Here is a 24,708-nt window from a genome sequence, read left to right on the forward strand (position 1 = left end):
TTCTCTTTTTTATAGAAACCAGTAGGGTGTCATCTTAGTATAATGATATTGGTTATTGTGTACTACTACTATTCTTCTTCTTACTGCCATTATGATTGATTTGTATTGAGCAATAAGTTCTCTCGTTTTCTCTCGTTGGGATTGTTTCACACTGTGGGAGTCTTCTCTATGAGCTTGTTCCTGTTCACAACCGTAGAAAGACTCTTACCTGCGTTGTTGTCATTCAGATGTGCAATGTAAAGTTTAAATATATTATATATATAAATACATATACAAAGTAAGCTGTCTCTGTCCATGTACTGATCAAGTAACAAGTAAGAAATAAAGACTTTACGTCAGAATTTGAAGAGTCAAGTGTTGGATCATTTTCAGTCACGCTGGCTTCTGTTTTAAATATAAGGTGAGAAGCTCTCATCTTAGCTTGCACAGCTCTCACCCTCACATTTCCCTTATGTATTTCTGAGATTCCTGTAACGTGATGGACAGACGCCACCCTTGGCGAACAAGTTGTAATGAGCGCGTCGATGACATCAACAGCTGCACATATAAGTCAACTTCCAGCAGTTTAAAATGATTTCAAACAAATTATGGTAAACATTTCCTCATCTCTTGCGGATTGATTCTGGAAAATCCTAACGTTATGTTTCCACACAGTCGGTACATACATGAATCAGCTGCAGAAGAGAGAGCTTAGAGATTTATAGCATATAGAGTAGAGTTTATATGGAGAATATAGAGTATATTTGATCGTATTTTAGCCAAAAGCACCCGTTTTTTGATCTTTTGCTTTCGGTGAGTATTCAACACTTGTTTAATGCTTGCCAGTTTATTCATAAATCCAAGCCAATGTACATTTCCACAGAATTATTATACAATAGTCATGCAGTTCTCTCCTTTTTTTTTATCAGAAATCCTGTTTTCACTCGCTACAATACTCACAGGAAGTAGTAGTAGTAGTAGTAGTAGTTTTTTCTGCCGCATTACAAGCGGATACGCTTGCTACATAATTCAAGTCACTCTAATCGGCCTTTGTTTTTTGTCCAGTGTTCGGCGAACGTGAATGAAACGCTCTCACTTCAGATGCTGAATGTAAAGCAGCAGCTCAGACGAAATAATCCGCACCTTTCCCGGTGGGATTACAGCGAAACATCTCCTGGAAGTGTGGCGTTTCATTGATAGTGTTGAAAGAACAGCAAAGTAGAAGCAATTGAATTTAGCGAATAAAAGCAGTAGAAGAGAAAGAAGAAGATAAACTGAGAGCTCTCAGTATGATATGACTATGGATGTACATTGTGCTGAATTTACCATGTATAGTACAGGTTTTACCCCCCTCAATGCTTTTTGACCAGACTGACCTTTATGTTTTTGTGCTGGTCACTATTAATGGAGTCCTTATATAGAAATGCTGCCAGCGTTATACATTTATGAAAACAAAACCTTATAGGAGACCATGTTGGAGTCACAGTAGGCATGCAGCATCTGGTCCACGGGGCTGTAGTTCAGGGAATAAATGTTGGGAGACATCTTGTTGATGAAGACTCCAATGTTGAGCCTCTCCACCCCCGTCGTGGTGTCAAACGAATAGAAGATCTCCTCCACGTCTTTGCTGACGTACCGCGTCGCGTAGAGCACGCCGCAGGCCATGAAGGCGTTGGTCACCCCCTGTTTGTAGACGGAAGTGCGCCAGGTTTGGCCGAGCGTCGGCGGCTCGCCCTCCTCCACCTTGGACAGCACCAGGTTGCCAAAGTCCTGGGCGGTGGTGTAGATCACCCAGACGCCTGACTCATCTGTCGCCAGGTCCAGGTCGGTGAACGGGTAGCATTCATCAAGGTGGCAGAAGTTACCCTTTGAGTTAAACCTGAAAAAAAACAGAGGACAGAAGTGATGTTTCCCATTTGCAAAATGTATCAGTATCTTAGTTTTCTTGGACTCATTATGCTATGCTATGCTGTGCTATGCTACGCTTAAAGACAACGTTGAGCAGCGAACCTGGTGCCTTTGGGTAGTTGTAAGGTGGCAACGGTTTTGGTGGTGAGGTTGAATCGACAAACTGCGTCTTGGTTGTAACAGTTGTAGTACAAGGCCTCCCCATACAGCACAATGTTAGGACCCTGGATGGTGTTGGTGGTTGGGTTGGAGGGGTTGATCTCGACATTACCTGGGAAAAGAGAGATACGATGAAGAAGAAGCACGAGCAAACGTAATCATAAGTAAGTATTTTTTATCATTTGTTAATATTAACGTTTTTACGTTTTTAAAGGATAAGTCTGGTGATGTCCTATATTTTTCCTATTGTCAGCGAATCCCATGAAAACACCCAAACCAACAGTGAATTGATTCTAAGTATTTCGCTGCATTGTCGTCCAAAAAGCTTTGTAAACACCACACTGTTGCACCGGGTGACATGTTCCTTCATCACCAAGAACACACTGTAGTTTATTTTGAATCAGTCCTCCGTACACCGTCCTGCCGCCCCGAATACTCGCAAGAGCACCAAATGTGGATTAATCCACGGCAGAAAATAGTCCGCAACGAAGCACTTACCCTTTGTTTGAGCAGTGTTCGCTAAAAGCTAAAGTGCGCAGCTGTTTGTGCCACTGGACACATCAGAAAGCATTGAGAGACGGGCTAACAGATTGTTGGTTTTGGACTTTTCATGGGATTTGTTGACAATAACAAAAGCACAGAAAATTACCATATTGTTATTATCTAACAGTCCCACTAGCTGTTACTGAACAATTCCATCTTTCGCATGTTTTCAGTTATTGTTGTTATTATTGGTAAGCCTCCTACAAGCTGATGTGGGTTTGACCAAAGTGTCCTTCCAGTCTGTTCCATAAAAAATGCTATACACATATGTTTCGGGGGTTAAAGATCCATTTAATGTCAAGGTTAACTACATTTACTGAACCTTATATTTATGGAAACAAGAGTTCTTTACCTGGGTCGCTCACCCCAACAATGAGAGAGCTCAGGCTGGAGTAGAGACGGACGTAGTTGGCGTATTTGTCGCTGGAGGTCATCATTACCAGCCAATACCAGCTCTCCTTCCCTGCCCCCGGTTTGGGATCTCGACCCCAGGCTCCATACTGGTAGGAGCCAGGGTACTCTCCTGCTGTGTACACCCTCGGCCCGGTAATGTTCCGAAATCGGCCGTGGGGACAGTGACCTTGGGGGGAGGAGAAATTGTGTGAACATAGGGAAACTAAATAAGTACAGCTGGTTGAGCGAGGCGTCCAGTGGTTGATGATTACTCCCTAATTGTGGTGATTGGTGCTTAGAGCTTCCCACAGTTCATTCATACCCTACATTAGCTCTATGTGAGGAGGGCCCTTCACGGCTGTGAGGGACCACTTTGTGGTGCAGAACCAGAATGGCCTCTAATGTTGGGTGTAAAATTGCTGGAGGTTAAGGTCTGGTCACATCTGAAATATCAAGCAGCTCATTGATGATACGAACTTGTATCTATACCGACATACATAAGCAGAATCATTTTTATCTACCTGGTGGTTTTCAGTGGAAGTTAAAGAGAATTTAAAAAAAAAATAAAAAATCTGGTGTGGTTTTGGGACATACCATGTGGATGCTGAGTGGGTTGGGTGGTGGGGTAAAGTCCACTCATGCACTGGTCCAGGTCTCTCTGCAGACGCTTGTTGTCTTGCTGTCCCTTCACCACCTGCATGGTGTCGTACGTCTCCAGCTCCTGCATCCCTGCTCTCAGGTCCTCCAGCTGAGAGACAGCGGACAGGAAGAGACATTTACGCATATGAATGCCCTTGAATGCAGCATTGCCTGTTATCAGACAAACTGGGCTGGCTTATACATTAAGGACATTGAGGACATTAAGGTTAATGAGGCTTCATGAGGCTACATTTGGACTTCACAAGTGCCTTTAAACCTTCGTTTTTTGTCCACTTGGGGGCATTGACGTACTATCACCTAATGAAGTTGAAATGACACAGTTATTAGTTATTAGTATGAAATCCACTTTTTCCGTTTTGGAAACAGGAACAAGCTAGGTGCTAACTTTTTTCTGTCTGCCGTTTGGCACCGCAGATAGCTCGCCCTGATGAGACTGAACCAAAGCTTTCAAGTTGGGGGCCATTAAACCCGAAACAATGTGGTAGAAGATGCTTAAAATCTCAATTATAGCCGCTTTAAAGGGGATTTCACTGATTTTTACACGTTAAAGTCTGTTTGCAGGTTTCCGGCAAAAACGTCCTCATACCTCGACGACAGAACAGAATCATTTACCAGTGACTCCCAAGACAACACATGGACAGGCACACCGGACCCTCGTTGTCATGGCAACAATAATAAACACGTGGTTAATGTCGCGAAACGGTCACAGTTCAGGGTCAGGTTTAGGCACCAAAAGCCGCTCGGGTAGGTTTTGGAAAAGACCATCGTTCGCACGTTCGTTACGTAAGTTAAGTTACGCCGCGTGACTTCTTAACGTAACTTGCTTTTGGGTCTGATTTTGGGGATTACCGCCGCATATGTGACGGAATTTTTTTTTCTTTTTGTGGCTCCATGAAATCTCATAAATTGCCTCAAGCGATGTCACCCAGGTCAGCGTTGGTTGGGGCGACAAGACTACTAAGTTTGAAAATGATGACAAGTGATCCTCTGCTCCTATTTCACTTGTAAAAGCACTTTGTGACGTCTCTGCTCTTGAAAAGGCCCCTGTATGCATGAAGTGACTTACTTTTTCACCCCTCACCTCTGAGGCGAGCATCTCGAGGGTGAACTGAACTTTTGGCAGCTAGGGTTGCACTGTGGGTAATGCAGGCGCCGTGTTTTTGACAGGGAAAAAAAGACGATATCTGTGGCTCTGCTGCATCGATTTCGATACTTTAAAAACAAAAAAAAAACTTTCCATCATGACTCCGACGATGTTATGATGGTGCAACGCCAAATCCGGCGGAGCACTCTTTTAAAGAAACAAGGGCAGTATCAGCAGAAGGTTTATTTCATTAGTCTCCAGGTGTAATGGAAGTAAATCACTCTGAAAGCCAGAAATCTCAGTCGATTGCATGGCCATGAATCTACCTGTTTAGCGGTGTCATTAGTCAGACGCCGGTGTCCCAGGGTGGTGCGGTTGAGCCTCTCGACGAGCTGCTTGATCTCCGTCAGTTCGTTCTCTATCACGTACAGGCTGAGAACTGCGTAGAGCTCTCCGTCGTCCTCCCTCTCCAGCACCGCCACGTCTCCCTGCAGCCGGGGCAGGCGTCGCTCCAGGCCCAGCAGCAGGCTCTCCAGCTCCAGGGTCTGCGGGGAGAGCAGGTGGACACTCAGGACTCCTTCCTTTGAGTTCTGTACAGCGCGGTTTAGGGAATAACTCCGCTGGTTACCTTCTGTGGGGTGATGTTGCTGTTGCAGTTTGATGCTTTGTCCTCCACCGTGCTGAGTTTGTCGTGAGGGAACGCCTTCTCCGAGTTCGTCAACTCACACACACACTTCTCACGGGAAGGTGCCTGAAATCAAGAATGTCAAAGGTGTAAAAAATAAATATGTCTACATTTGAAATGGGCAGTTCAAGGAGATGAAAGGAATCAGAATCACTATCTCCTCAGTGTTTTCTTACCTGCTGGGTGAGTGTGACCAGAGCACACAGTGGAACGATCGCACACAGCTTCATGGCTGATCAGAGAGCAGGGCTGACTGAGACCGTGTCCCCGAACACAGCTGGAATACGACAGTGGCTTCTAACTTGTGGACACTCCCGCTGAGTGTGGTCTCTTCCTCCTGGGGGTGGGGGGGGGCTTTTTTTCACATGATGAAGGGAAACGCTCCATGACTGCTGAGAGATTACTGAACTCGACTCAAACTATCACTTTTGGAAATAACTGCCTTTATCATTTGTTTGCGAATAAACTCTTGATCATTTCTTAATGGGAAACAACACAAATGGTCATCATAAATATTATAAATATTAGGTCTACTTGTAGATTGTACATGATGTCTGTGTTATACAAAATGTCATAAACAGTATTGTAAACACCCCTCAGAATTGTTACTTAGCTTTAACTTAGTTACTTTTACTTTCAATCAACATGTAAAGGACACTTGATGTTAAAACGATGACGCAATAGAGAGCAAACACAGCTTTTTATTTGTGGAATATCACCATTTTTGTTTTTTGTTTTTTTAATTTACGGTAGATGGAGCGTAAAATGCATGAAGTAAACTGTATGGTGCGTGATGACCGAGCGCGTAAAAAGACAGGAATGAAAAGTACGCATGCAAAAGCAAACAAGACAGATGAAATATGTAAGTTGAGAGCACATCTCGACCTGAGATAAACACAGGGTTTTTTTTTTCCCCCACTGCTCGTTGAGAGAGGGTGATAGAGACAGACTGAGAGTCCATGGAGGCCGGGGGGCTGTTGGTCCTTCAGGCCGCAGTGATGTGACAGGGCGACAGTGACTAATACTTGCAGAGATGCACGTACGGTGTCTGTGCAGAAGATGTGGTCGCGGGATTCAGGAACAGAAAGCGACCACGCTCGCACGTCCGCGGACGAAATTCCACGCCCCGAGCGAAGTTTAATTCTGTGGTTTTGCATCATACAAGCAACGCGTGTCCTCTTGACGGCTGCACGCCGAGCTCTGTGAGTGGCACCACCGGTGTTCACACACAAGCCAAGTGATTAGCCCCCCCTGCAGACTGCATTGTCACTCTCCACTGTACCGGACCTGGATTGAACCTTGGTACCTAACAGCTTAGCCAAGGGTGTAGGTGTGATTTGGAAAGTGGTGGTGGTGGTGGGGACGTAAATTTGGGGACTGTATCTGTCTGTCTTTGGTCTTTCACATGGGATCCATAGCTTTTAGATGATAGATGAGCTCAGTGGGATAACATGCGGCACGCAGGCCTTTTGCCGCGTTGCCTGCTTACGTTGACCAAGAAATAAGACCCCGTGTTCTCTTTTTCTCGACGTCCATGGAATGACGTAATGCAGTGTCCACTCCGGTGACCCTGTGGCCACGCAGAGGGGATCTCAAACCGGGGGGGAGACAGAATAGCAAACTAGCAATCCTGGAAGATCGGCCGATCCTCCTCTTGTTTAGTATAACGCCGACATGAGGAGAGCAAGGGCAGTCGGTGTCAGCGCCTGCGACACACTTGAATTAATATCAAATTAGCGGTGGGGACAGTTTTAGGTCCCTACAACAAATTAGGCCCATGAGCTCGGCTCATCTTAGCTTGGCTTGCCGGTGAATCAAGCAGCATCCTCTCTCCTCTTGTTTCCTGCTATCGCTCTACTGGTTATTTGTATAAGAACGGGAAGGGGGGGGGGCCCACTGAGACTGCATATGCTCGGGGCCCTGTGTTGCATGCGTGGGGTAAATAACGCACAGATGAGTGTCTCAGCATCCTGCACATAGAGAGGGTGGCGCTGAGCACTACGCAACGCAGTCACTTTCATACAACAGACGCTACGCATCCAAATCTTCCAGCAGTCACATCTGCTGCACATCTGGCACGCCGACCCTGTCCAATCTGGAACATGGACTGACGCAAACAGCCCCCGGACTGGGTTTTATTAGGACAACCTGGTAATCCCGCGTCGCCAGACAGGCCTCCGGTGTCTGCTGAGGAGATACTATAAACAAGTTGTGTTTAAAAAGGTTTTTAATGACTTGATTTATGTGTATGTGTGCGTATTTATGTATGGGGGGGGGGGGGGGGGGGGGAATTACTTTTTCACATAGGGCCAGGTAGGTTTGGATAGCTTTTTCCAATAATAAATGAAATCATCATTTAAAAACTGCATTTTGTATTTTGTCTAATATTAAAATTTGTTTGATGATCTGAAACATTTAAGTGTGACAAATATGCAAAAATATAAGAAATCAGGAAGGGGGCAAATACTTTTTCACAGCACTGTATGAGCCCAAGTCAGTTCGGCCGCATGACCTTAACCAGTCCTGAAGTCAGGACCCAGATCTTTGGCTTTCCTGCCATCTGGAGAGATTGGTCTTTACCCCCCCCTACCAAGACCTGTTCTGCTCGTTACACTTGCTTTCGAGCCTCTTCCTGCCTGAACCTGGGCCCGGAATTCACCAGCCCCGCCGGCCATTTTCTTGTCATGACTTGCATCAGCTGCCCAGCACCTCAGGCCCCCCCCCCCCCACCCGCCCCCGCTGAAAGGCCAGCCTGATCTAGAGTCACCCATCTCCGCTGACGGCCAGCCGGATCATCAAAGGATATCACAAAGGGGAAATGATAACCATGGCGTGAAAGAAGGGGGGGGGGGGGGGGGGGTATGGGACCACAACTGCTGTGTTTCCCATTTTTTAGAGTTTCACATCCACGCGAGTGGTTTTAAGGCTCTGTAGTGACTCACCAGTGCCAAGAAGCAAGGCAGCACAATGTGTGTTTGTTGTGACCGAGTGTATCAGAGAAAAGAGAGGAGGAGGGGTGGTGATTTCACTGCTTCTGTCCTTCTGTCAGCCCACTATTCATTTCTCCAGCTCTAAACATGCTGCTGCTGCTGCTCCTACTGCTGCTGCCAACAGTGAGTTCCACTTGATATCCTACTCTTACACTAAGGATAGAAGATATAGCACTTTCTTCTTACTTTTGTTGGTTCGTTTTGTTAGTGCAGTCTCTTTACTGTCCTTGGAAGTCTCTTCTCGTCAGTGTTTCTTCTACACGTGTGACTGCAGGGTGGCGGCCAGGCTCAGCGTGTGTCGGGCCAGAGGAGGAATGGCTCGTGCGCGTGCGCGGTGGACTCCAACCTGTGGTCCTTCCCTGCTGTGAAGTACGAGGCCGTGCTGCAGCAGGTCCAGTCCTGTGAGGGAGCTTTGAGCAGCCTGCAGGAACAGGTGAGAGCCAAGGTCGACCAGTATCATCCCACAGTGCTGAGCGTGGTTCTTAATTCAGACTGGGTCCAGTCCAGTTCCACCCCTGATTTGATGGCTCATAGGGATCCAGTGGTGCTGATCCATGCCACGCTGGTTAGAAATGTGGCACTCGATTATTATGATTACTATCGGCTACTAACTGTGTAAAGGTCCTGTACCCAATAAAAATGAGAACATTTCAGAATATATGCACCTATCCTGGAATCCTGAAAACACCTTCAATGATCAAGAAAGGGAGCTTCTCTCTGTGTTTCCTTGCAGGTGAAGTTGTCCAGCCAGCGTCTCCCTCAGATCCAGGATCTGGTTGAGAACGTGACGGCCCGGCTGGAGCCTCACCAGTACCTGCACGACCGGGGCCTGTACACGGCCTTGTCTCTGCGCCTGGTGGGCCAGGAGCTCGGCGAGCTGGAGACAGACATTGGTGCCCTCCACGGCCGGCTAAACAACGCCCAAACACAGAAACTCTCCACAGAGGTACAGCAGAACATGCAGTGAAGACACTGAAATGATGAGCAATGGCCGACTTGAGTGAAACTTTAATTAAGTCTATGGGGAAACTGGGTTGTTGCATCAGCAAACAGCAACATAACGCAGCAAAGGAAAAAGAGGACCTCACTGAAATGTTGAGTTATTGGAAATGTTAAATTTAATGGCTTACCATGTGCATATATTAACTGTCTGTGTGCAATGTTGTAAGTGTGTGTGTGTGTGTGTGTGTGTGTGTGTGTTAGGTGGGTAGACTGCGTACAGATGTAGACAGGATGCAGATGTCGGACACAATTAACATGAAGACGGTCAAAGAGAAACTGCGCTACCTGAAGAACAGCGCTGAGTCCTGCAAGTCGATCCCCAAAGACTTCAGAGGTGAGTATGCTGTGTGTGTGTGTGAAAATGTGTGAAAGTATGTGTAAGAGAGCACTCACACACACACACAGGCACGCTTGTGAGTGCTCTGACTTTCGCAAGCCTATAATGATGCATCACAGACAGCCGGACTCATTCAGATTTTTGATCGGAAACCTGGTGTTTCTCAAAAAAAAGAAAAAAAAGGAAATTGCATTCAAAATCACAGAGCAATAGGAGCACAAAGGTATCAGACACACACACTGCTGAAATCAGGGCGACTTGCTCTTGCCAGTGACAGCGCTGCATCCTCGTGACGAAGGTCTTGCCTTTTCACCACCATGTTTAGATGTTCTCCTCGCTATCAAAAGTAATGCAGTGCTTTCTGACCGTGCAGATTTTGCCAAAAAGTAAAGAAATACAGGCAAAAAGAAAGTAGAGGAGGCTCCAGGCAAAGCTAACTAGCTAACGGACTGTCGCCATTATATTTCCCGTGTACATATTCCAAAGCATGATGGGAAGATCGTTTTTTTGAATATTTTCATTCCCTGTAAATAACTAAAAATAGAAGAATGTCCCATCAACATGGGTGCTGACAGTTTTCCTGCAGGTTTGACTTGAAATGATCTCTTTTTTCAAAATATTTTCAATCATTTGCATTTTTCCTATTCAGGCTTTCTTCCGTTTAAATTCTGAACCTGAAATACTTCCACACTCAATTTCTTTTAAAACATCACTATTACTATGGTATTTGCTTTCCATATTATAATGGAAAGCAATTTCACCCCAATTTATCATTTTATGTTATTTATATTCTTTATTTTGTTTTACTTGGTTGTGTCCCCACCACTCCTGAATCCAAACCAAGGCCAGAAAGACAAAGAGATACCGTAGACGGTACTGCGCACCACCTCTTCTTCAGACCCTTCTCATCTCTCTCTGTTTCCAGGCCAGGACAGGTACTGCCTCAAGGGCCTGATCACCAACATTAGCGATCCTGTCATGACGAAGGTCTGTCCCCACGGTCAGAGCTACATCTCTGGTTCTTGGGGCCAACAGGCCCAGAGGGACAGTGCGGGGCAGAGGAACAGCTACTGGGTCCAGACTCTGCTCGGCAGCCACATCTGGGGCAACACCCTGCGCGTATACCGAACCTACGAAGACTTCATGGCCGCTGCCAACCACAAGGACTTTACCTTTGCTCCGTCCTACAGTCACGTCGACAGCGTTGAGGGTCCCAGTGCTGTTCTGTATGGTGAAGCGCTGTACTACCACTGCTACCGCTCTGCAGACGTCTGCCGCTACGACCTGAACAGCAACACCGTCAAACGGGTGACACTTCCAGGCACCGGCGTGGGTTTCAACAACAAGTTCCCGTATTGCTACTACGACTGCCGTCCCAATAGCGACGTGGACGTGGAGGCAGACGAGACGGGACTGTGGGCCCTCTATGCCACTGTCGGTAACCATGGTAATCTAGTGGCGAGCCGGCTGGTCTGGGACAACAAGACCGAGACACTCAATGTCTCACAGACGTGGGAGACGAGGATGTTCAAGAAGGCGGTGAGCAATGCTTTCATGGTGTGCGGCGTGCTATATGCCACCCGTTATGTGGACGAATACCACGAGGAGGTGTTCTACGCCTTCGACACAGCAACAGGGAGAGAGGACAACTCGCTGGCACTGCCACTGGAGAAGGTAGCTAAAGGGGTGGCCAGTCTGAGCTACAACCCCACCAACAGGCAGCTCTACATGTACAACGATGGGTATCTTCTGGCCTACAAGGCCACCTTCTGATCTGAGGCTGTTGTAATTGGCCATTAATTTCAATTTACGTGTTAGCCACGTTCGCACGTAACAACAAGAAATAAACAGAGGTCCAGCTCAGACTATCAAACTACATGTCATGATATAATGATCCGTCAGTTATGTTGTCATGATTTGTAGGGCATATCACAAACTGTATGTTGTAACACATGTTTGTAATGTCGTAACACTGACTGGAATAAAGCTGAAAATCAATAAAAATCTAACTAGCACAGCATTTCTTTCCAATAGAACATGTAGCCATTGCGCTGTTGGCTGTAACTGCAGACCGGTGTCAGCAGCAGCTGTGGGGCTGTACTAAGACAGTGGGGCTTTGCGCTAACTGCTAATGTCAGGACGCTAACATAACATACTCACACTGACAATGTTAACATGCTAATGTCCAGGAGGCATTGTTTACCATGTCCTCTATCGAAGTTTAGCATGCTAACTTTAGCTAATTTATTTCAGTCTGGCCCAAAGTGGCGCGTCTACTGACATTGCCCATCCCCAGGGTCCATCTGCTAGCATAGCATAGCATAGCATAGCACAACACACAAAGCACTTTTCGCACCGCACTTCGACCCAGGCTAAGAAAGCTTTCACACAGGCACAATTCTGGAACATTCAAAGTGGGCTAACCCCGACTTTAGCCCAGGGCTTGCTGGCCCTGCTCCGGAGCAGGGTTAGCCCAGAGTTTGCGGGGCTATCCCCTGAGAATCGACTAAACACAGCAGGTGCCAGGTGTTAGCCCAGGGCTAAGAAGATGCAGTGTGAAAAGCCTATTCGCTGAGTTTAAAATCACTGCAAGTATCGCGGTGCCTGTATTTCTGTATTGCTTAACACTCACCGCACTATCAATCAAAAAAGGCAATCTTACTTTGGCTAATGCTGACTTTAAAGATTCAAGTTCATAGATGGGAGTGAACAGCTGGCAGTGAAACCAGCCCCCCAGTGCTCATTGAACATAATTACGAAAGTCTGAATAAGACATCTTGAGACATCCAACGGAAGGATTTGCTGGATATAACGAGCCACGCTGTCGTGCTTCTACTGCTAAATTACATCTCACAGTACTACATGAAATTACAAAGACTGGGGCTGCCAGAAGTAGTTCCACTTTAACCATTGCTGTACACTCATATTCAGCCTAGAGTACAGGTAAGTGTGTGTATAGCTTGGTAGACGTATGACTAGATAAGGCTCACAGGCTGCATTGCACTCAATGACCACTAGAGTGCGCTGCAGGGCTGAGACATCACAGCGAAGGTTCTGACCAGACGAGGCCACGGCGGCATCTTATTGCTTGGTGATGAAATTTGCCTGTGAAGCAACACCGAGCATATTACGCCAAGCATAACAACAGCAGCACATATATGTAGCAGCATGTGGAGGTCTAACCTGGCGACTTCATGCAGAAGTAATGTGCGTTGGTCTGTTTGCACTTCTGTGGAAGAGAAAACGAACCTGAACTGTAAAAAGACTAAGACCCAAGCTATGTGTTGTAACAGTTTACAGACCGACTTTGACTGACTTGGTCGACTCTGACTGATCGTCCCTGCTTTAATTGCGTGCACCCATGTTTTTACTGTGCGATGGGGGATTATTAGCAACCTTTCTCATCCCTGGGCTCTTTTATGACAGTGATGGTGAAATAGGTTTGCATGCTCCATTCGTGAGCTTACTGTTGTTCTATATTAAAAACAGTAAAGCAGTTAGACATGTTTGACGGCAGAATTACCCTATGTAATATGTATACACCCTCTTGTTGCTCAAGTTACCGTCACTAAATAATTCGAGTACTAATGGAATCAGTAGGATGCAAATGTACATTGTGCTGAATTTATCATGTAAATTTACCATGTATATAACATGTACAGGCACAGGTATTTACACACACACACACACACACACACACACACACCCCAGTCCTTTTTGTCCAGGCTTTATTTATTTATTTGTTCGTGCTGGTCACTATTCCCAAAGTCCTTATTTAAATACAGGACTTTATGGAAAATGTTGCCAGCGTTATACATTTATGAAAACAAGACCTTATAGGAGACCATGTTGGAGTCACAGTAGGCATGCAGCATCTGGTCCACGGGGCTGTAGTTCAGGGAATAAATGTTGGGAGACATCTTTTTGATGAAGACTCCAATGTTGAGCCTCTCCACCCCCGTCGTGGTGTCAAACGAATAGAAGATCTCCTCCGCGTCTTTGCTGACGTACCGCGTCGCGTAGAGCACGCCGCAGGCCATGAAGGCGTTGGTCACCCCCTGTTTGTAGACGGAGGTGCGCCAGGTTTGGCCGAGCGTCAGCGGCTCGCCCTCCTCCACCTTGGACAGCACCAGGTTGCCAAAGTCCTGGGCGGTGGTGTAGATCACCCAGACGCCTGACTCATCTGTCGCCAGGTCCAGGTCGGTGAATGGGTAGCATTCATCAAGGTGGCAGAAGTTACCCTTTGAGTTAAACCTGAAAAAAACAGAGGACAGAAGTGATGTTTCCTATTTGCAAAATGTATCTGTATCTTAGTTTTCTTGGACTCATTATGCTATGCTATGCTATGCTATGCTACGCTTAAAGACAACATTGAGCAGCGAACCTGGTGCCTTTGGGTAGTTGTAAGGTGGCAACGGTTTTGGTGGTGAGGTTGAATCGACAAACTGCGTCTTGGTTGTAACAGTTGTAGTACAAGGCCTCCCCATACAGCACAATGTTAGGACCCTGGATGGTGTTGGTGGTTGGGTTGGTGGGGTTGATCTGAACATTACCTGGAAGAAGAAGAAGCAACAAGAGTGGGATTGGCAAATGCAATCAAAAGTAAGTATTGTTATGAATTGTTAATATTAGAGAAGCAATAAATAGTATTTTGGGTGCCTTTAAAAGATAAGTCTGGTTATAGTCAATATTTTTTGTTTTGTCAATGAATCCCATGAAAAGTATTGCACTCTATTTTTATCCAAAAACGCTGTACTGTAGTATATTTTGACTCAGTCACACATACACCGTCCTGCTGCCCCAGATACTCACTAGAGCACCAAATATGGATTCATCCACGGCTAAAAATAGTCCCCAACAAATGCACAGAGATAAAGATTGCATCAAGATTTACACCTTGAGTAGGAAGCAGTGGGCTTTTTGTGTTGCTTCAACTTTAGAGCATGCAATAATACAATGATGTCTTCCTCCTGCAAACAATCAGTGACACAAATCACGTTACAGTTGTGATTTCTGTAATCGCCAATTGGTTGAATTTATTGAGACATCTCACCACTGCAGTGGCTACTTCCCCAAGCTTTGGGCATATCCGCCCCCCCACCAAGCAGAAAAGTCGTACATTTCACAAAACCAGAAGAGTTCTTTACCTGGGACGCTCACCCCAACAATGAGAGAGCTCAGGCTGGAGTAGAGACGGACGTAGTTGGCGTATTTGTTGCCGGAGGTCATCATTACCAGCCAATACCAGCTCTCCTTCCCTGCCCCCGGTTTGGGATCCCGACCCCAGGCTCCATACTTGTAGGAGCCAGGGTACTCTCCTGCTGTGTACACCCTCGGCCCGGTAATGTTCCGAAATCGGCCGTGGGGACAGTGACCTTGGGGGGGGGGGGGGGGGGGGGCGTAGAGAAACTAAATGAGTACAGCTGGTTGGTTCATACCCTACATTAGCTCTTAGTGAGGAGGGCCCTTCACGGCTGTGAGGGACCACTTTGTGGTGCAGAACCAGAATGGCCTCTGATGTTGGGTGTAACTTTGCTGGAGGTTAAGGTCTGGTCAGGTAAAATATCAAGCAACTGATCATGAACACACTCTGGTGTGTAGTGTGGTTTTGGGCCGTACCGTGCGGAGGCTTAGTGGGTTCGGCTGTGGCGTGAAGTCCACTCACGCACTGGTCCAGGTCTCTCTGCAGACGCTTGTTGTCTTGCTGTCCCTTCACCACCTGCATGGTGTCGTACGTCTCCAGCTCCTGCATCTCTGCTCTCAGGTCCTCCAGCTGAGAGACAGCGGGCAGGAAGAGACATTTTAGACGTTTTATGGCCACCTGATGATCTCCCTGTTTTGGAAATAGGAGGAAGAAATCTTTCGCCAGCTAGTCGCCAACTTTTTTTTTTGTCGTGCCGTTTTGTCGGTGGGCTCACGGTGGGTTTATCAGAGGAGTTTTGATGAAAACGGCTGCCCGCTGCTGGTGGAAACGGCGGCGGCGATGAGAGCGGAGAGACTGGACCAAAACATTTGAGTCGTGGGCCGTAAAATCAGAATCAGAAACAAAAGGTGCCGAGACTCTCCAAAGACCTGAGGGGAACTGCAGATATAGGTGTTAATTCTTTGTTGGTTTGTCACTACAAGTACCCTGTTACCCCACTAGAGCACTGTGCTCCCAGAATGCAGGGTTGCTTGTGGTTCCTAGAGTCTCCAAAAGCAGAACAGGAGCCAGAGCCCAGAGAGAACTTTGCTTTTTGATAACGCTTATAGTTAGGGGGCTGGCTCAGGTCCTGCCTGGACCAGCCCCCTAGTTATGCTGCTATAGCCCCAGACTGCTGGGGGACTTCCCATGATGCACTGAGCTTTCCTCCTCTCCCTCTCCATCTGTTCACATTCCTGTTCCTCCAATGCATGTTACTAACTTTATATCTTCCCCCGGAGTTTCTTTGTGCTTTGTCATCTCGCAGGTTGCTGTGGATCGTGGTCCTGGTACGCCTGGCTGTTGCTGCCATGGGCCCGCCTGACTCTCATCACTACAGTTATTACGTTTAGTCGTAGTTCTGTTACTATTAAAGCTGTTATTGCTATTATTAATCTCAGCTATTATTACAGCTGTAACTACTATTATCAGTCATATTTCCAGTATTATTATAATTATAGCTGCTATGGCTACTGCTAGTGCTGCCATACATCTCTGCCTGTCTGTCTCCCCCCCCTCCCTCTTTCTCCCTCCCTCTCTATGTCTGTCTCTCTCTCCAACCCAACCGGTCAAAGGAGATGACCGCCCACCCAGAGTCTGGTTCTGTTAAAGTCTTTTGCGGCTCCAGAGGGACCCTGCATGGGATCTGATACGTTCCCTCAAGTGACGTCACTCGAGTCAGCGTCTGTTTGGGGCTGAAGACTACAGGTTTGAATTAAAAAAAAGATATCGGGGTGTGGAATTAGAAAGAACTGAGTTCACCAGACCTCTGAATCTACCTGTTTAGCGGTGTCATTAGTCAGACGCCGGTGTCCCAGGGTGGTGCGGTTGAGCCTCTCGAGGAGCTGCTTGATCTCCGTCAGTTCGTTCTCTATCACGTACAGGCTGAGAACTGCGTAGAGCTCTCCGTCGTCCTCCCTCTCCAGCACCGCCACGTCTCCCTGCAGCCGGGGCAGGCGTCGCTCCAGGCCCAGCAGCAGGCTCTCCAGCTCCAGGGTCTGCGGGGAGAGCAGGTGGACACTCAGGACTCCTTCCTTTGAGTTCTGTACAGCGCGGTTTAGGGAATAACTCCACTGGTTACCTTCTGTGGGGTGATGTTGCTGTTGCAGTTTGATGCTTTGTCCTCCACCGTGCTGAGTTTGTCGTGAGGGAACGCCTTCTCCGAGTTAGTCAACTCACACACACACTTCTCACGGGAAGGTGCCTGAAATCAAGAATGTCAAAGGTGGCGTGTAAAAAATAACCATGTTTTAATATGTCTACATTTGAAATGGGCAGTTCAAGGAGATGAAAGGAATCAGAATCACTATCTCCTCAGTGTTTTCTTACCTGCTGGGTGAGTGTGACCAGAGCACACAGTGGAACGATCGCACACAGCTTCATGGCTGATCAGAGAGCAGGGCTGACTGAGACCGTGTCCCTGAACACAGTTGGAATATGACAGTGGCTTCCCCCCCACCTCCCCCACTTCCACCTTGTGGTTTGGACTGCATCAGCACAGGGAAGTTCTTATATTATGAAAGGAAACACTCTATAAATATAAATGAAACAGATGTTACTTTAGTAAAGTTTAAAAATATTTTGAGCTAAGATTATCCCTTTTGGAAATAACAAGTGTTGCTGCGTCCAGGGGTGACACAACACCAGAAAGCCTCATCTTCCCCAAATACCAGCAGCCACAGAGACAGATGACTGATTATGGTTTCATTTATTTACAATTTGAGATGGAGAACTTAAAGGTGGGCAAAGGCCAACAAAGCAAACAAAACAAATCCATGTAGGAAGGTAACCTAAGGAAATCAAAAGAAACCTAACTACATCATTATCATTATGCAGAATGAGTGTTACATATATATTATGTTATTGGCTTATTATTACTGTTGCATTAATGTGCATGCAGCACATTAAAGCAACTGATGTTGTAGCTGGTCGGGTTGGAGCTTTAAATTATAGTTTAAAGCAAGGTTTAATGCAGGATGTATCGTCAATTTCTTTTGCTCACCAGTTAAAAAAGGGTCCGTTCGCTCAGTGTGTGTGACTGGCTAGCGCTTAATGAATCATCAGTTCATTAAAGTTCAAAGTCACGATTGATTCCAAGTTGCATAGGAGAGGGCGTTCACACCTGTGCATTAGATCAGCCTCTCTGAAAGCAGAGCAGTACCTGTTCTCATCGAAATATGTAGCTTCATTAAACTGGAAGTCAACTAATTAGTTAACTAATCACATAAACTCATGGTGACTTGACCATTTCTTAATGGTCAGCAAAAGAAATCCATGATACATCCTGGATAAAGTGCATTAGTATGGAGTGATTTTGGTTTTTTGTTTTCCCCCACATCTATTTGCAGACGTACGTGATGTACTGTGCAAAGCAAAGCACTTGAACACCATACACAGTAACAGCTATAAAGTGAAAAATCTAAAATTGTTGTTGTTTTTATGGAAGATATCGCATAAAGCACAGTCTATGGAGGCTGCAGGCTGTTGGTCCTTCAGGTCGCAGTGATGTCACTGGATGATCGGAAGGAAATCCAAATGTGAAAGGGAAGCAGGGGGACCTAATACAGGGCTTTTTTTAGTTTGTGGGTTTGCAGAGATGCACACATGGTATCTGTTCTGAAGATGTGGTCACAGGATTCAGGAACAGAAAGTGACAACTCTGCACTGAGCGCAAAAAATATCATCTGAAGGAATTCCACACCCACGCAGACATTGCAGCATTGAAATTGAATGTTAAATACTGTGGTTTGTGTTATACACACAATTCGTTGTTTCATAACTGCAGTTATACATACTGAGCTCTTTTAATGGTATCATACGCTAAAAAATCTGAAGTGATTTTCCTTTGCTGAGTGAGTCACGTGCAGGTGCAGAATTGACAACAAACAAAATCGGACTGAAACAATTCATAATATCATTCCTCCTGCAAGATTTTGATCTTCTGGAAATGTGTGGTTTGTTGTTGCGGAAGCAGCAGGGGCGTCCTGGTGCAGGGAATGGTGAAACTAACTACCTGGGCCCCAAACATTGTACATCTGCAATCATATATGATTGAAGTGAGCCCCTTTAGTCTAGTATTAAGTGGCAGAAAAGAGTCAATCATGGAGTCCAGGGGTGGTTAGGAAACTGGGGGAATTGATTTTGCACGTGCACGTGGACTAATCAGGAAGAAGCCGAACAGGTGGGTATTTGGAAAGTAAAATTTTGCTGATAAATTTGCAAAGACAGAAAAAACCCCACCTTTAATCTTAAATAAAGATCATTAAGAGTCAGCAGACCTTTGTTTGACCAGATATGGAAAACTGGATCTGAGCAGGATGGTAGGAATAGGTGGTTGCGAAAGATTGGAGCTAGCCCTGATGGTGCTTGCGGGCCAAAATGCCCTCTAAAAAGTGTTGGTTGATACATGCGTGTTTATTACGCCATAGGAATTCGTTTATCAGTTGAAAAGTTGAAAAAAAAAACGACTAATGAATGTTGGAATATGTTGGAAGGCATACAGAAACCATTTTTTATCAGATTAATGCACCCTAATAGAGAGAGAGGGAGAGAGGATCATCTGGCTAAATCCAATTTACATCAATCTAATAATGGGCGGACAGTTTAAACAATGAGGTCTATTCCTAGGTATCTGTATCCTTCCGTGACCTTTCTAAAAGAAAAGAGAGTTAACAGGGAAATATTCACTTTTTTGCAAGTTAAGTGTATAACCAGAAGGTTTCCTAAATTGTTCTAGAATATTTAAATGTTTAATTATAGGGAGGGAGGATGGTGGATTAGAAACGTAAAGCAAAAGGTCGTCTGCGTACAAAGAGAGCATATGGGATAGATCAGAATGTGTGATACCCTCATATCACTCCTCATTACAAAGCCATATGGCTAAGGGCTCAACGGTCATTGATACTGACTGACGCTATAGTTTGAAGTCCATGAAACAAAATCAGAGCAGAAACCAAATTGTTTAAGTATGTAGAACAGGTACTTCCATTCTACTCTATCAAATGCTTTTTCAGCATCTAAAGAGATCGGAATTTCAGGTGAATTAGAGGTGGCAGAAAAAATAATATTGAACAGCCTCCTAGTGTAGGAAAATGATTGTCTGCCCAAGATGAAGCCAGTCTGGTCAGGGTTGATCAGGGCTGGCATGACCCTCTGGAGACGGCAAGACATCTTAAAATCTACGTTCAAAAGGGAGATTGGCCTGTAGCTGCTACAGAGGAGTGGGTCCTTGTCCTTTTTGACGACGAAGTAATTGAGGCCTTTCAGAAGGGCATCATTGAATACCCTCGCCAAGATCAGGGCTAGTAGTGGAAAAGGCTTTGTAAAACTTAGTAGTGTAGCCATCAGGTCCAGGGGATCCAGGGGGGACTACTTTGTAAAGATTTAATTGCCTCCTTTACCTCAAAAATTGTTATGGGAGTGCGGATATCACCAGAAGCGTTCTCATCAACTTGAGGGCATGCTAGAAAGTCAAGAGGATTAGGGCTGTCCCAATCATGTGGAGAGAACTCAGAGGAGTATAACTTAGAATAACAATTTGAAAAAATATTACGAATTTCCGTACAGTTTGTTGTAATGTCTCCTGTAGGTGACTTCATTCGAGGGATCAGTCAAGAGGCACTAGCCACCCACACTTGATATGCAAGCAGTTTGCCCGCCATGTCTCCTTGCTCGGAAAAATGTTGCCTGCATCATATTGAGATAGAAGCCGAAGCTGCTTTCAGAGTTCCGGAGGGATTAGCTGAATATCGGCTGTCAGCTTTTCGGATCTCGTCTGATATTTCTGTCAATTTGGAGAGTTCCGATTTCTCATAATGTTAGACAAAAGAAATCATCTGTCCGCCGAGATAAGCCTTGAAGGACTCCCAAAGTATGTCACCACCAATATCTGGTGTGCTGTTGATTTCAAAGAAGAATTCAGTTTGTGTAGTAAGAAAATCTTTAAATTTAGGTTCAGATAACAAATGCGAGTTAAACATGGGTCTACCATGGGGAAAGATGATTTCTACGGATGTGGGGGCATGATCAGAGCTGACTATGCTATGGTAGTCACAGGAGAGTGTATTGTGCAGTAGCTTTTTCTATCAAGTAAGAAGAAAGTGGAGTGGCTCTTTACATGCGAAAAGAAAGAGAAGACTTTAGAGGAAGGAAATCTAGTCCAGCTGGTTTGTGTGAAATTTCAAGATGTTGGACGATTTAGATATGATAGATCGTTTAGTGGACGACCAACTTTTCATCTGACACGCGTATCTCACTTTCAGAGTGCAGAAATATGTTTCAGTGTTCTGCTTATGTTATAAAATACATTACTGCATTGTAATGTTATATTACTGTTAAAAAACAGACAACACTGCAGACGATGTTGCAAAGGGGAAGTAATAGCCATTCCGTGAAGTAAGAGTGGAGGAAATATGGTTGACCACACCTGTTGTGACAGTTTAGTTTCACATCCAGATGAGTGGACACAGAAGTCTCTGTGGTGACTCATCGGTGACAAGAGCCAAGTCAGCAAGGTTTGTTGTGAGTGAGTGTATCAGAGAAAAGAGAGGAGGAGGGGTGGTGATTTCAGTACGAACTGCTTCTGTCCTTCTGTCAGCCCACTATTCATTTCTCCAGCTCTAAACATGCTGCTGCTGCTGCTCCTACTGCTGCTGCCAACAGTGAGTTCCACTTGATATCCTACTCTTACACTAAGGATAGAAGATATAGCACTTTCTTCTTACTTTTGTTGGTTCGTTTTGTTAGTGCAGTCTCTTTACTGTCCTTGGAAGTCTCTTGCTGTGCAACGTCAGTGCTTCTTCTACACGTGTGACTGCAGGGTGGCGGCCAGGCTCAGCGTGTGTCGGGCCAGAGGAGGAATGGCTCGTGCGCGTGCGCGGTGGACTCCAACCTGTGGTCCTTCCCTGCTGTGAAGTACGAGGCCGTGCTGCAGCAGGTCCAGTCCTGTGAGGGAGCTTTGAGCAGCCTGCAGGAACAGGTGAGAGCCAAGGTCGACCAGTATCATCCCACAGTGCTGAGCGTGGTACAAACCTTCGATGGATCATAGCGATCCAGTGGTGCTGATCCACACTACGCCGGTTAGAAGCAATTATTCTAACGTGACATTCTGATTGGATTCAACAATTGTGATTATTATCAGCATTTTAGACCCTTCAGTTCACCTCACTTGCATGCCTTGTGACTGTGTGAAGGTACAGTACCAGTGAAAATGAGGAAAATGAGAACATTTCAGAATATATGAACTTGAACCTAAAATCCTGAAAACACCTTCAGTGATCAAGAAACAGCTGGGAGAAACGAGAGCTTCTCTCTGTGTTTCCTTGCAGGTGAAGTTGTCCAGCCAGCGTCTCCCTCAGATCCTGGATCTGGTTGAGAACGTGACGGCCCGGCTGGAGCCTCACCAGTACCTGCACGACCGGGGCCTGTACACGGCCTTGTCTCTGCGCCTGGTGGGCCAGGAGCTCGGCGAGCTGGAGACAGACATTGGTGCCCTCCACGGCCGGCTAAACAACGCCCAAACACAGAAACTCTCCACAGAGGTACAGCAGAACATGCAGTGAAGACACTGAAATGATGAGCAATGGCCGACTTGAGTGAAACTTTAATTAAGTCTATGGGGAAACTGGGTTGTTGCATCAGCACATATAAATATAATACAGCAATGAAAATATAGTATAAATAAGAATGCGACATTAACGTGGCTCATAGTGCCATGGCATGGGAATAAAGCAGACATTAACAAGTAAGTAACTGAAATGTTGTGATATATCAAGAGAATAAATATGATCATATGAAGAAACATATGTGAGTTATTTGAAATGTTAAAAAAGTTCAATTTAATGGCTTACCATGTACATATGTTAACTGTCTGTATACAATGTTGTAAACGTGTGTGTGTTAGGTGGTTAGACTGCGTACAGATGTAGACAGGATGCAGATGTTAGACACGCTTAACATGAAGGCGGTCAAAGAGAAACTGCGCTACCTGAAGAACAGCGCTGAGTCCTGCAAGTCGATCCCCAAAGACTTCAGAGGTGAGTACGCAGATGCAAAATCACAACATTATGGCGTGCAATGTGGGGAGAGAAAACTCTTGCTTTCAAAAGGCTTGTGTCTTTTGTGTCTAAAAACTTCCTCTGCACTCACAGCAACGGGCATAATGAGCAGCAGCAATCAACATTTTTTTTATTTACAGTTAAGAATTAAACATCAATCTAGGATAGCAGGCAGGAAAGCACAGTAGTTTTTGTGGTTAAGGTGCAAACACACGGCATAATCCTTAGTATCAGGTCCCTATCAAGGACACTTTAAGGATTTTAAGCAGGGTTACTGTTGTGGTAGGCCAGTGATAGTGGTATCTCTGAGGTAAAGCTAACTGACTGTCTTCATTCTATTTCCTGTCACATATTATCTGTCATTGTCTGCCCGGCCATAGGCCAGAAAGACAAAGAGATACCGTAGACGGTATTGCGCATCACCTCTTCTTCAGACCCTTCTCATCTCTCTCTGTTTCCAGGCCAGGACAGGTACTGCCTCAAGGGCCTGATCACCAACATTAGCGATCCTGTCATGACGAAGGTCTGTCCCCACGGTAAGAGCTACATCTCTGGTTCTTGGGGCCAACAGGCCCAGAGGGACAGTGCGGGGCAGAGGAACAGCTACTGGGTCCAGACTCTGCTCAACAGCCACATCTGGGGCAACACCCTGCGCGTATACCGAACCTACGAAGACTTCATGGCCTCTGCCAACCACAAGGACTTTACCTTTGCTCCGTCCTACAGTCACGTCGACAGCGTTGAGGGTCCCAGTGCTGTTCTGTATGGTGAAGCGCTGTACTACCACTGCTACCGCTCTGCAGACGTCTGCCGCTACGACCTGAACAGCAACACCGTCAAACGGGTGACACTTCCAGGCACCGGCGTGGGTTTCAACAACAAGTTCCCGTATTGCTACTACGACTGCCGTCCCAATAGCGACGTGGACGTGGAGGCAGACGAGACGGGACTGTGGGCCCTCTATGCCACTGTCGGTAACCATGGTAATCTAGTGGCGAGCCGGCTGGTCTGGGACAACAAGACCGAGACACTCAATGTCTCACAGACGTGGGAGACGAGGATGTTCAAGAAGGCGGTGAGCAATGCTTTCATGGTGTGCGGCGTGCTATATGCCACCCGTTATGTGGACGAATACCACGAGGAGGTGTTCTACGCCTTCGACACAGCAACAGGGAGAGAGGACAACTCGCTGGCACTGCCACTGGAGAAGGTAGCTAAAGGGATGGCCAGTCTGAGCTACAACCCCACCAACAGGCAGCTCTACATGTACAACGATGGGTATCTTCTGGCCTACAAGGCCACCTTCTGATCTGAGGCTGTAATAACTGGCTATTTATTTCACTTTACATGTTAGCCACGTTCACATAGCACTTCTCAGCAAGCAATGGACAGAGCTAGAGAAGGTCCAGCTCAGCCTATATCAAACTACATATCTTATTATAGCAGTGAGGCACTCCATGTTGTTATGATTTGTAGGGCATATCACAAACTGTATGTTGTAACAAATTGCTGGAGCAACACTGACTGGAATAAAGCTGAAAAAAGCAATAATAACCAAATCATATAACAAAAACTGTGATAGCATTTTTTTCTCCAACAGAAAATACAGTCATTGTGTTGTTGGCTGTGATTGCTAGGGGGAGGCTAACACGCTCACAATGACAATGTTTACCATGTTCACTATCTTAGTTTGTGTGTGTGTTAGCATGCTATCTTTGGCTAATTTATTTCC

The 24,708-nt window shown here is 45.9% G+C and overlaps 4 protein-coding genes across 4 annotated transcripts; 2 read left to right on the forward strand and 2 right to left on the reverse strand.

Moving 5' to 3' along the window:
- Positions 1 to 1,422: 1,422 nt before the first annotated feature.
- On the reverse strand, positions 1,423 to 5,641 carry LOC139286868 (olfactomedin-4-like). Its single transcript, XM_070907801.1, has 7 exons — positions 5,588 to 5,641; positions 5,355 to 5,477; positions 5,053 to 5,271; positions 3,577 to 3,730; positions 2,942 to 3,169; positions 1,990 to 2,158; positions 1,423 to 1,858 (listed from the first exon to the last, which is right to left on the reverse strand). The coding sequence occupies exons 1-7, from the start codon at positions 5,639 to 5,641 to the stop codon at positions 1,423 to 1,425; spliced, it is 1,383 nt and encodes a 460-aa protein (XP_070763902.1).
- Positions 5,642 to 8,488: 2,847 nt separating this feature from the next.
- On the forward strand, positions 8,489 to 11,593 carry LOC139286867 (olfactomedin-like). The gene is made up of 5 exons (XM_070907800.1): positions 8,489 to 8,524; positions 8,676 to 8,834; positions 9,135 to 9,347; positions 9,605 to 9,737; positions 10,666 to 11,593. The coding sequence occupies exons 1-5, from the start codon at positions 8,489 to 8,491 to the stop codon at positions 11,511 to 11,513; spliced, it is 1,389 nt and encodes a 462-aa protein (XP_070763901.1). The 3' UTR covers positions 11,514 to 11,593.
- Positions 11,594 to 13,558: 1,965 nt separating this feature from the next.
- On the reverse strand, positions 13,559 to 17,304 carry LOC139286895 (olfactomedin-4-like). Its single transcript, XM_070907830.1, has 7 exons — positions 17,251 to 17,304; positions 17,003 to 17,125; positions 16,701 to 16,919; positions 15,360 to 15,513; positions 14,888 to 15,115; positions 14,125 to 14,293; positions 13,559 to 13,994 (listed from the first exon to the last, which is right to left on the reverse strand). The coding sequence occupies exons 1-7, from the start codon at positions 17,302 to 17,304 to the stop codon at positions 13,559 to 13,561; spliced, it is 1,383 nt and encodes a 460-aa protein (XP_070763931.1).
- Positions 17,305 to 21,545: 4,241 nt separating this feature from the next.
- Positions 21,546 to 24,285, forward strand: LOC139286894 (olfactomedin-4-like). The gene is made up of 5 exons (XM_070907829.1): positions 21,546 to 21,581; positions 21,740 to 21,898; positions 22,248 to 22,460; positions 22,823 to 22,955; positions 23,438 to 24,285. Exons 1-5 carry the CDS (start codon positions 21,546 to 21,548, stop codon positions 24,283 to 24,285), a joined length of 1,389 nt encoding a protein of 462 aa, XP_070763930.1.
- Positions 24,286 to 24,708: the final 423 nt, after the last annotated feature.

Source organism: Enoplosus armatus, chromosome 6 (genome assembly GCF_043641665.1).
Source record: "Enoplosus armatus isolate fEnoArm2 chromosome 6, fEnoArm2.hap1, whole genome shotgun sequence".
In the NCBI taxonomy this organism is placed as follows: domain Eukaryota; kingdom Metazoa; phylum Chordata; class Actinopteri; order Centrarchiformes; family Enoplosidae; genus Enoplosus; species Enoplosus armatus.